Below are 11608 nucleotides of genomic sequence, written 5' to 3' on the forward strand. Positions count from 1 at the left end.
AAAAATTCTTGAAGATGATGATGATTTGTAGCTCAATTATTTGAGTTCCTATGCCAGCTATATGATACCGTTTTCTGATTTTAATAAAATTAAAAGCGTAATTCTGAACTGTCAAATAAATAAATAATCAACAAGAATTTATAAAATAAATTACAAAATAAAAAAGTTACATTTAAAAAAATTTTTTTTTTTATATTTTTATTGTTTTTATGGGAACTATATGATATAGTCGTCCAATTTTGATGAAATTTTAACCGTAATTCTGAAATATTTAACCATTACAATATGTCAAAGAACTAAAAAAAAAATTAAAAAACAGAAAAGTTATAATTTTTTTTGTATTTTTTTTCCGGTTGTTCCTATGGGAGCTATATGATATAGTCGTCCGATTTTGATGAAATTTAAGCCGTAATTCTATATTATTTAACCATTACTATATATCGAAGAACTAAAACAAAATAAAAAAACAGCAAGGTTATAATTATTTTTTATTTATTTTTTCGATTGTACCTATGGGAGCTATATGCTATAGTCGTCCGATCCGGCTCTTTCCGACTTATATAATACCAGCAATAGAAAGACAACTTTTGGAAAAGTTTCATGCAGATAGCTTTAAAACTGAGAGACTAGTTTGCGTTGAAACGGACGGACAGACGCACAGAGGGACATGGCTAGATCTACTCTCCTAGTGATGCTGATCAAGAATATATATACTTCATAGGGTCGGAGATGTCTCCTTCACTGCTTTGCAAACTTCTGACTGAAATTATAATACCCTCTGCAAGGGTATAAACATGATAATGTAAATATTAACATATTTATTTGGTTTATCCAAAAGGAAAATTGTACATTTCATTTATTAAATTTTAAGCTAAATTTTCCATAGTTAAAAATGTAAATGAAAGAGTAACCCCAAATCAGAACTGAAAATATTTGGATTTACCATGATTGTTCATTGGGTGTAAGGAATATTTATGTATTTTTCAGGGATATCCAAAATGAGTGATACCTGAGTGATCAGGTCTCACTCCACATTTGAGCCACTGGAAAGCAGGGTATTCCGTTTGTAATTCGATTCGAAACGTTTTTCAAGTGCGAAGTGCCCCGAGCTTTGCGTTGACAGTTTGCCAGGTTCTGCTGCGCCCACACTTGAGTCTAGAATTTCGAGTCTTGAGTCTAGAGATTCGGAGTCTCTAGTCTAGAGTCTTGAGTCTTGACGACGACGCAGTCAGTCGACCAAGGCGGCTGATGTTTCTAGTGCACGAGCGTTTTAAGTTCAATGCGAACACGAATGGTGACCAAATTGGGAGGAGGAGTCGCGCAGCGAGTTTGTACTAACTCGACCGGACCGACTTGCCGGCATTCAGAGTCACAGTCATAGTCCAATAATTATCAAATGTAAGCTGGGCGTAATTAAGAGCCAATCGTTCCAAGGCTGTCCGCACACACAGCGGATTACTCGCTTGCCAGCCATATAAATAATAAACTGTATCTTTGATTAAACATTTGCCATCGTCGCACTTTCAGCCGCCAGAAGTGCCTAACTCAAGTTTAATAAATAATAAATCTGAGGCTTTACCACTGCGCCCCCCTAAGAAAACCACCACCTCTTTGATGACTGACAGGTTCAAGCCAACCGAGAATTATGATTGCTTAGCGCTGGACTTTGATGACTTTAAAACTGCAATTGACTTTCAAGATATGTTCGTCAACGAAGGATTAGAAAGGAATTAATAGTTGGGTTTGGTGATATTTTAAGTAATATTCAAATATTTATATTCAATCCAATTGCATTAAAGTAAATTTTAAATCCCTAAAACAATGTAAAGATATTGCATCAATTACAACATTTCTTATTATTGCTAGTAAGCTATGATTATAAGTTATAAAAAAGGTACTTACAATTACAAACAAATCAATTAAAAAAAGTTTTAAGTTCTAAAAGCTACTCTGCATATAAATATTCTGATGGATTTTAATGACGAAGAGGCGGTTACTTGTTTTCTTACTGCTGTCCATAGGCTTCCATTAGTATGTATGTATAAAGTAAAAAAGCCTTTTTATTAATTTATTTAGGACTGATAATCCTCATTGCTATAAATACTCAGGATTTGGGCCTCGTAGTGATCCGTTCTGCAAAACATTATTATAATTACATATAAAATCGGATATCGGCTTGTTGCTCTTTAAAGTACTCAAAACACCATTAACATTGATAATCTCGTTTAACTTTAAAAGGAAAAAAAGGTAAGAAGTTCACAAATGTTTACTAAAAATGAATGAATGAATAGCTGCCAGAACCGTCGTCTTGCCAAATTTTTTTACTTATGAACAATATTTAAAAGGTTCTACCATTTGTTTTTACAATTTTTATATTTATGTATAAATTATGCTTCTCTCAACCTAAAATTTTAAACTAAACTAAACTAAACTAAATTTTAAATTTTAAGTAAACAAAACTAATAATAAATTGTTTTTAAAAAGCAAATTAATAAAAAGACATAAGATATAAAAGTTTAATAGTGCAACAGTGTTTTAAATGTTCTAAATATTTTTTATATTTTTGTATATTAGATATTGACAAACAACAAACAGAAAAGAAAAGGGCAGAAATATATTTCTTTGCAAAGAAATAATAAATAAATATGTAATACATACCTATTTATTAATCCCGAAAATATTTGAGTTTTTTTGATATTTCTCTAACGGTCGTTTTAAGGGAGTTACAAAATATACGGAATATATAGAAGCCAGCTCATACATTTAATTTAAAAGAACAGTTCAAACCTAAATTTCGCAACAGATCTCCGGAGGACCACAGCCAAAATTTTCGCTTTCCAGCTTACCATAACGATCCCCTGCGATAAGGCCATCAAAAGTCAATCGATATCCACTTCCTTCCACATTTCGTTTACTTAGCAAAGGAATTAATCGACATTAAGATGATTACAAGATAGAATTATGTACAAAACATAAGATAAGCGCTACACACGAGGATGGGAAGGGAAGCTAAGGGAAGGGGGCACAGGATCGGGCCGCGGAGTAGGATCAGGATGGTCCAAATGCCATGCCAGAGAGTCTTTAGAGCAAAGTATAAAAAAATTCAGTTACATCTAGGTTGAGCCACGCGAGGAGGACGGGGGGTTAGTCGTTGAGCCGACTAACTGATCTCGTACTGATATGCATCGTCCGAGTCCTCGCCGCTGGACAGATCTCGCTTGCGGCGCCGCTGCTCCCGCTTGCTCAGCTTCTTGGCGGCTGGGGCTTCCGGTTGCGCTACCGCTTCCGGTTCTGGGAGCGCCAGCGGCTCCTCCTCGGGCAGCTCCTCCTCTATGGCAGCCGCATCCTCGTCCGGCTCGTTGGCCTCCTCCTCGGCCCGCTTCTGCGTCTTGACCAGCTCGCAGAGATACTTGTAGCGCACCAGGCACTCCTCCTTGGTCTTCTCCGGCACACTATTGGCGATCTTCTGCCAGCGATCGCCGCCGGCCGTCTTCCGGTACTTGACTATCGCCGCCTCCAGCGCACGTTGCTGCTCCTGCGTCCAGTTGGTCTCCGGAATGAGCATGCTCTTCTCCGCGGGACCCGCTGCAGTGGCGGGCGCAGCAGTCGTCGCCTTCTTCACCTTCTCCTTGCGCTGCGCCTGCTGCGACTCCTGGACGAGATTCTCGGCCACACTGTCCGTTTGACCGGGAATGCGGTAGCCATTCTCCTTCATCTTGGCCGCCATGAAAGTCACCTCCTGGACGCTGCGGTTCATCGACTCGGCGATGGTGTTCCACCGACTGCCGGCTCCGCCCGGGTACTTCTTCACCAGGCGAATCAGCTCGGTGAGATCCTCGTCCGTCCAGAAGCCGCCGCTGACAGTGCTCTAGAAGTTTGGGCATTCGATCAAATGAGTTTGCTTATTTAAATATAAATAACTATTGAGTAATACCTTCTGGGAAGCAGGACGAACTGCATCGTCGTCGGTCATCTCACGCGCCTGGATCTGCGAGTAGCCGCGCAGCTCCTCCTCGGTCTTCTCCGGCGCCTTGCTGTTCTGCTTGCGTTTGCGCAGGTTCTCCTTGTGCTCCTTTCGCAAACGTGCCTGCTCCTCGGCCTCCCGCTCCAGTTCCTCCTGGCGACGGGCAGCCTCCAGTTCCCTGCGTTTCGAAAAAAAATAAATCAATTAGATCTTAGGTTCAGCATTGGTAATAGTACAATTTTGCTTGTCAGAAATTCAATGCTAATCAAATTTGGGTACCTTATCTGGTGCCATATCAAAATACAAAGTAGTATGATTATCTTGCGACACAAAGACTATATTTTATAATGGTCAAATGATGCAAGTCATAACAAAATGCAACAAATTGTGTCTTTATTAGAAAGCAAAAATTCTGTCTGCATGGTGACTCTTTCTTCTATTTTTCTTTTGTTCCTTAACCCAATTTGTGTTATCATACATTTGGCGATTTATTTAATCAAGTGTTGTGAATTTTGGGTTGAAAAAATACGAAACATATAAAGTTTCTAAGGTGATATTGGAGTACTAACTGTCTTTACTTAAATTAAGTCCATATACCTTCTTTATTTTCTATTACATTATTTGTTACACGGTAAATCTTTGCTTTTTGTATACAAAAAGTACTAACAAATTATGATTGCTCTAGTTAGAATGAACTTACTAAGCAACCGTACTGCAGAAAGATAAGAGTGCCAATGCAAGTTCCCCAAATCTGATAAAACTAAAAACGGATATGTGTAACACAAGATATAAATTCTTTGTTTGCATAATTAACTAGATTAATTGAATTGCATAAGCTATCATCTAAAGGATATTGCAGCACTTGATAAGAATTCAGAATAATCTCTTTGTAAATGGGAAGTATATTTATGTAAGCCAAAAGTTGTGGGAACTAAATTTTAGATTGTTCCAAAACAAATACAACAAAAAACCCACATAATAAAAAACCTAATCGCTCTGTTTATGTGGCAATATAAATACCCAAAATCGTTCTCTTCTGCTTGTGACTATGTGTATAATGTGGGAGATACTTGGAATTATATATTCCTAGACGAATCAAAATATGTTTGCATCAAGAACACAGAGTAAGTACAGAACCTAGGTTCCTCCGAAACCAAACCACGTACTTTACATAAACAGAGTGAGATGGCCCTAAAAAGTTCCCAGAATCCGGGGTTACCAGGATAACTAGACATAGCCCACTTACTGCCTGCGCTTCTCCAGCGCCAGTTCCTTGAGCTCGTTGGCCTTGCTGAATCCGTTCTTGATGGTGCGCGGCAGGTTCCACAGCGCCACTGGGATCTGGATGGGCAGTGTGTTGAGGAGCGAGGGCATCGGGATCTCGCTGAGTATGACGTCCATGTCGATGTTCTTGTTCTTCTTTTGCAGCTTCTTCAGCTTGGTGCCGAACACCTGCTCGGCGGTGTACTTCTTCTCGAGGTAGGCGGCCCAGGCGAACAGGTACTGGCCCACGGTGGTGATCAGGAAGAGGATGAAGGCGCCCTCGTACAGGCCAATCTTGCGCATGCGGCGGTAGTAGTAGAGGGCGGACTTCCAGTTGGGCATGCCCTCCTTCAGCACGCGGTCGTACTTCTCGCGACGCGAGGGATCCTTGAGGACCTCGTAGATGGAGACCAGGTTGCGGAACTGGATGTTCGCGTCCTCGGCGGCATTCTTGTCCGGATGCAGGACGATGGAGAGGGTGCGGAAGGCGCGCTTTATTTCGGCGCCCGTGGCCGTCTGATTGATGCCCATGAACTCGTAGAAGTTGCGATTCACCTCCTCGACCAGGTCGAAGATCTCCAGCTCCTCCGAGTGCCAGGCGTGGGCGCCGCCGCTGCCGAGCAGCAGCAGGCAGGCCAGCAGAGTCCAGGCCGCGTCCAGTCGCATCGTTGTCGCCGAGATCGAAATCCAAATCGAGATCCGGGTCCAAGTCGGAGCAAAATCGGAGCTAAATCCAAAATTTAGACCCACGCACGCACCACACCAACACAAACACGAACACACACACGCACGCGCTCAGCTGGCAAGTGGCAACGTCAGCAGCCGCCGGGCAGCGTTGCCACCCAGCCCCAGGGCAGTGCTGGAAAATGCCGAGATATTTATAGCTAGGTACCTACCCAGCTAACATTTCGTACCTTACATAAATAGATTTTTGTATTCTGTAGTTCAAATTTGTATGTATGTATTTTTGTTTATTAACTGTTGATTAAAACTTTATTTACCTACAGAAAAGTGAAATGGTACTGCCTAATTTGATTTGCTAGTTAACGAGAAACGGGACTATATAAATCATTTACAAGGGGCAAAGTAAAAACAGATATACGCATAATTCTTAAACCATATTTATTTAATTTGACTCGATCACCATATGGCAGCTATAGGATATAGTCGTCCGATCGGCAAGATTTTTTAACTTGCGGTCCGATTCGTTACTGATAAGACCGAAGCCACGCATCAACAATTACATTTTTTTTTTAAGGCTTTGCCTACATTTTTTACCATACCTCTTTTTAACTGTGTACCCAGGTACAAACATATTTAACCTTTTACAAAACTGTTAATGTGTAATCAATAAAATATCGGTATGCCGCTTTGATGCAACCTTTTTAGATGTTTTTGCCAAATCTCAGCCAGTAAAAGGAGATATTAAAAATTATGAGATTTTAAATCTAACTGTATTGCATTAATATCGTTTTTCCTAAAGAACGTTATCATTTCTGTTGTGGCCGCGCCAAACATCGATGCCGATGTTTTGAAAACATCGATGACATCGACGTTGTCATCGATGTTTGTCCACCACCACCTCCACAGTAAATGCGAAGTAAGTTAGAACAAATTTAGGAATCAGGCAAGAATGAAGCTGATACCATTGTTCTGGTTGCTGAGCGGCCTGCTCCTGGTGGCCGGCCAGCCTAATCCGGCGGTCAAGGCGTCCTCCGAGGAGACCACGGCGACTAAACCAAAGGCAGATGACAAAGTGGGCACTATCACTTCTGGGGCTCCAGCCTCGGGATCGGGAACTCCAGCGGTTGCGGCCCAGGTGCAGCCAAAGGAACCAGTTGTCGCAGTGAAGCCGGAGAAGTCGGACCCCAGCAAGGCGGCCCAAGCGGATAATCCAGTCAAGAACAGGAAGCGCCCGGACACCGGCGTGCCCGGCACAGCTCCAGTGGACGCTTCAAAGCCAACAGCGGTGGAGCAGAAGGAGTCGAAGGGAAAGGGAAACGAGACGGTCGCGTCCACGTCCTCATCCACTTCCACAACAACCACGACCACAGCCAAGCCAGCTGCAGGATCAGCCATAGTCAGCGAAGGTCAGTCCATGAAGGACGTGTCCAAGCCGGGCAACTCATCATCCAGCAACACCGCCACTTCTTCCAGCAGCTCGACCACGACCACGACAACAGCCAAAACGACCACCAGCACTACGACCACGCCGAAGCCCAAGAAACCTACATCCGTAATGAGTACGGACAAGCACAAGGAGTGGGAGAAGGAGCTGGAGCAGCAGGTGAGCAAGGAGAAGCCCGGGATCCAGGCAGACACGCCCACCCAAGTCCAGCCGGGGAGCCCGTGGTGCAGGAGCTCACCAGGAGCACCGCGAGTCTAGCCGATCGCGGCGACAACGGGTATGTGGTGCCCATCGTGACCGTGCTGCTGACCGTGCCGCTGGCCATCGGCGTGATGACCATCATATACCGCCGCTTCCGCGACATGTGGAGCACCAGACACTACCGCCGCATGGACTTCCTCGTGGACGGCATGTACAACGACTGACGAAGGCCAGGAAGGCAACTAGGCGGCAAGTGCTCCTCCGCCGGCGCCCTCGGATGATGATGATTATTAGTTGTTTAAGTTTGCATCCAATGCAAGGTCTCCGGATCGAAAGCAGAGTGAGAAGAAAAGGAAAGGAGAAACGGAGTGGCGGAGGCGACAGGAGGACACAAAAACTAGGATATTGCTCAGTCAATTAGAGGAGAAAGGGATTCGCATTGTAGCGTGGCTAAGGAGACCGTTCCGAGCGGCCAAATTGAATTTAAACCAACTGATTTTCTACGCCAGTTTCGAGCGTGCTTTTACTTTTAAGCATTTTGAATGTATGTGAAGCATTTGTTACCAATCAAATTGATACCGACACTTATATATACCCTGTACATCTACATAAGATACATATGCACACCAGCTGCTGCATATTGGAGACTGCGACCAATCGAATCGGACTCACATCGATCAGCGCAATTAGCAATCACTCATTGAATCCACAATCTAGCCGTAATGTGCCTTACAAATCAGCTCTAGATATAAATCAACACCTTTACACTTTGGTATTCTCCATCTCCGAAGCTTACGAGATGAAATTCTCCGCATTTACTTTACGCAGCACAACACTCACTTAAAAAAAGCAGCAGAAACCAAAAAATCACAAGCAATCGGCCTGAAACAAGCAAATTTGTTGCTTAATATATATATATATATAATATATATATATATATACATATTTCATGTTGTTATCAGAAAAACAATTATAATAAAGCGAAATGCATACAAACTGAATCACTTGAAAATCGTTTTTATCGATTTACAGAAAGCCTTGTGGAATACTTATTTTTCTTCAGAAAAGTTATGAAATTCAAGCAGCACGACTTGCTGTGCAAAAATCGCTAGTTTCTCATAAACTTCTACATAACACGTGTTCTTTTTCAAGCTAATCTCATTCTGTCGGCTTCATGAGGAATTTCTTTGAAATAATATTCCAGCTTCAAACATTGTTGGATTAACGATTCATTCAGTTATTAACATTTCAATTTCATATGAAATAAAATGAAATTTTGTGTCACTTGTTGACCTTATAAAGTATATATATTCTTGATCAGCATCACTAGGCGATCAAGCAATGTCCGTCTGTCCGTCCGTTTCTACGCAAACTAGTCCCTCAGTTTTAAAGCTATCTGCATGAAACTTTCCCAAAAGTTGTCTTTTTATTGCATTTAGTATATAAGTCGGAACGAGCCGGATCGGTCGACTTTAGCATATAGCTCTCATAGGAATAATCGGAACAATAAATTTAAAAAAATTATAACTTTGCTTTTTTTTTAGTTTTTTTTTTAGTTCTTCGACATATAGTAATGGTTAAATATTTCAGAATTACGGTTTAAATTTCATTAAAATCGAACGACTATTTCATATAGCTTCCATAGAAATAATAAAAATATATAAAATAACTATGTAATAATTGATATGTTTTTAAACATATACGCAAGTAAATCATAATTTTAATGTTTTAAAGTAAATTTAGTTTTTGTAATAGCTGCAAGGGTATATGAACTTCGGCTTGCCGAAGTTTGCTTCCTTTCTTGTTTTTTTTTAAACTCGTTTTGACTTATTAATAATTTGACAGTTTAGAATGACGCTTTTAATTTTATTAAAATCAGAAAACAATACCATATAGCTGCCATAGGAACTATCGAATAATTGAGCAGCAAATCATCATAGCTTCAATCTTTTAAAGCATATACGCAAGTGAATCATAATTTTAATGTTTTCAATAATATTTAGTTTTTGCAATAGCTGCAAGGGTATATGAACTTTTCTTTCTTTCTTGATTTATTATCGTAATGCGACTGCACCTTGAATTATTTTCCATTAATTCTATTCTTTTAGACAAAGACTTACTTGTTTCGGTACATGGGTAACACAAAACGCACTTGCAAAATTATAAGCAAAACAAAGTATTAGGGCGAAAAAAGAAACCAACATTTATGGGAATGATATAAATATTTGTTCAACCGGTAACAGCTCGAGAAACACTCCAACTTCACTCTAAACAAAGTTTTGGTCGGTTGGAAAAGAAATTTATTCTACCATTAAAATGTTTTCTTTAAAGGAAATTAAAAATAAATAAGGTTTCGAGACCTAAAAACAGGTCCCTTCTCATATATTTTAGGAAAAATACCCTAAAAATTATTATTTATTTATATATTTAATGAAGTTAGTAAGAAATTCAAAGCCTTTTTTTTTGTTAAACGGTTCAACTTTACTAAAATTATTGACACATAAATGAAAATACATTTTTTAGTGTGATCGTCAATGTATTTTTGTCAGATTTAATTTGACATTGTATTTTAATTCAACATTGTATGGTTTTAAAATTCTCCAATTATACATTTTTGGTCAAAGATATTTTAAAAACATTTTCAAAAATATTGTAGGGCTCTGATTTATTGTGCGCTGCGTTCTGTCTTTAAATCGGTTGTAGCAAATCTTCTGGTTAACCCATTAATGTCATCATTTATGCTTTATGTGCGGGTGGACGCAATCCATTCCACATTCACTCCCCAGAGCCCGATGCCCGAGGTGATTTGGTTTGAGAGGCCCAATTGTTGTTCCACCGGAGTTCTGACCTTTGGCGATAATAGATCACCAGCGCCTGCTCCTCGCGCCTTCATTTAGACAAATGAGCGGCGAGGAATCTCCATACAAACACCCCATCCAAGAACAAAAAATAAATAAACCAACAAGAGCTGCTGAATGGGCGCAATGAAGTGGTTTATAAATGATCTCCATCTGCGAAGTTGTTCGTAGTTCGTTTCAATAATTTAAACAAAAAGAACTAAATTAACAACAAAACGATACATGTTGAATGCCTGTGTGCGTAGGACACTGTGTATAAAGGGAAAGTCGGAAAAGCGGGAAAATCGTTGGACCACGAGAATGTGTGAAATGAGCCGAACGACTGCCGCTGCTTTCACCTCTGCCTAGGATACAATAAATAATACCCAATACCCATGCCAGGGTATATTGTATTTAGGCAAAGGTAAAAACTATTAGTTTTTTACTTACATGGGTTTGATTTTCACCACCTTCCATAGGAAAAGTTTTAAAATTTATCTCTCGCTTGGTTGTAGTTGCGAAAATTGTAGAACAATTTTAAAACATTTTGAAAGCAAGAAATAGGGCTTCAAAATGTTCAAATGCTGATAAGTTAAATTTTTACCATATATGAATTATTACAAATATAATTTATTTTAGTTTTGTTTATTAATCTTTGTATGAGATATAGTTTTACTATTTTTTTTTCTATTAAAAAATGATTCAAAAAAGTTTGAGGTTCGAACATTTAATAACAAAAATATACATTTGTTTTACGGAATTTCCTTATTTGATTTGAGCTAAAAATGTAACATTTTAAACTTTTTAAAAATTGTTGGTATGGTTGTTACTTTGGAATAAACTGATTTGTTCTATACGAAACTTTGTAAAATTTGATATAAAGTTTGTTTTTTACTGAGTTAAAATTTCAACTTTCATAATTTATTTAAAAATATTTTGTTATGTTGGTACTTGAGAATAAAGGTATACTTAATTTATCAATCTGCTTGTATGAAATTAAATAGTATTTAGTAGTCGAAACAACATGTAACAGAACAGCTTGACTTTTCCTGTCTTTGCCTCTGCGTTTGGCGTTCTTGATTCTTGGCGTGCTCATTTGAAAACGTGCGCTGGACGCGTGCAGTTCTCGATCGATCAGTTTCCGTTGGACCAGCCGTGGATTTGAACTCGATCCGACCCGATCACGATCCAATCGGTGCCACGACTCGCCGCGAA

General features: G+C 39.8%; 2 protein-coding genes across 2 annotated transcripts; one reads left to right on the plus strand and one right to left on the minus strand.

Annotated features, from left to right (window-relative positions):
- Positions 1–2889: 2889 nt before the first annotated feature.
- LOC128265534 (uncharacterized protein F54F2.9) lies at positions 2890–6033 on the minus strand. Its single transcript, XM_053001606.1, has 3 exons — positions 5211–6033; positions 3935–4142; positions 2890–3868 (listed from the first exon to the last, which is right to left on the minus strand). The coding sequence occupies exons 1-3, from the start codon at positions 5891–5893 to the stop codon at positions 3161–3163; spliced, it is 1599 nt and encodes a 532-aa protein (XP_052857566.1). The 5' UTR covers positions 5894–6033; the 3' UTR covers positions 2890–3160.
- Positions 6034–6774: 741 nt separating this feature from the next.
- LOC128265535 (uncharacterized) lies at positions 6775–8144 on the plus strand. The gene is given in 2 exon segments (XM_053001607.1): positions 6775–7557; positions 7560–8144. Coding segments are annotated over 2 exon segments (918 nt in total). The 5' UTR covers positions 6775–6860; the 3' UTR covers positions 7781–8144.
- The last annotated feature ends 3464 nt before the right edge of the window (positions 8145–11608 follow it).

This window comes from Drosophila gunungcola, unplaced genomic scaffold (genome assembly GCF_025200985.1).
Source record: "Drosophila gunungcola strain Sukarami unplaced genomic scaffold, Dgunungcola_SK_2 000129F, whole genome shotgun sequence".
In the NCBI taxonomy this organism is placed as follows: domain Eukaryota; kingdom Metazoa; phylum Arthropoda; class Insecta; order Diptera; family Drosophilidae; genus Drosophila; species Drosophila gunungcola.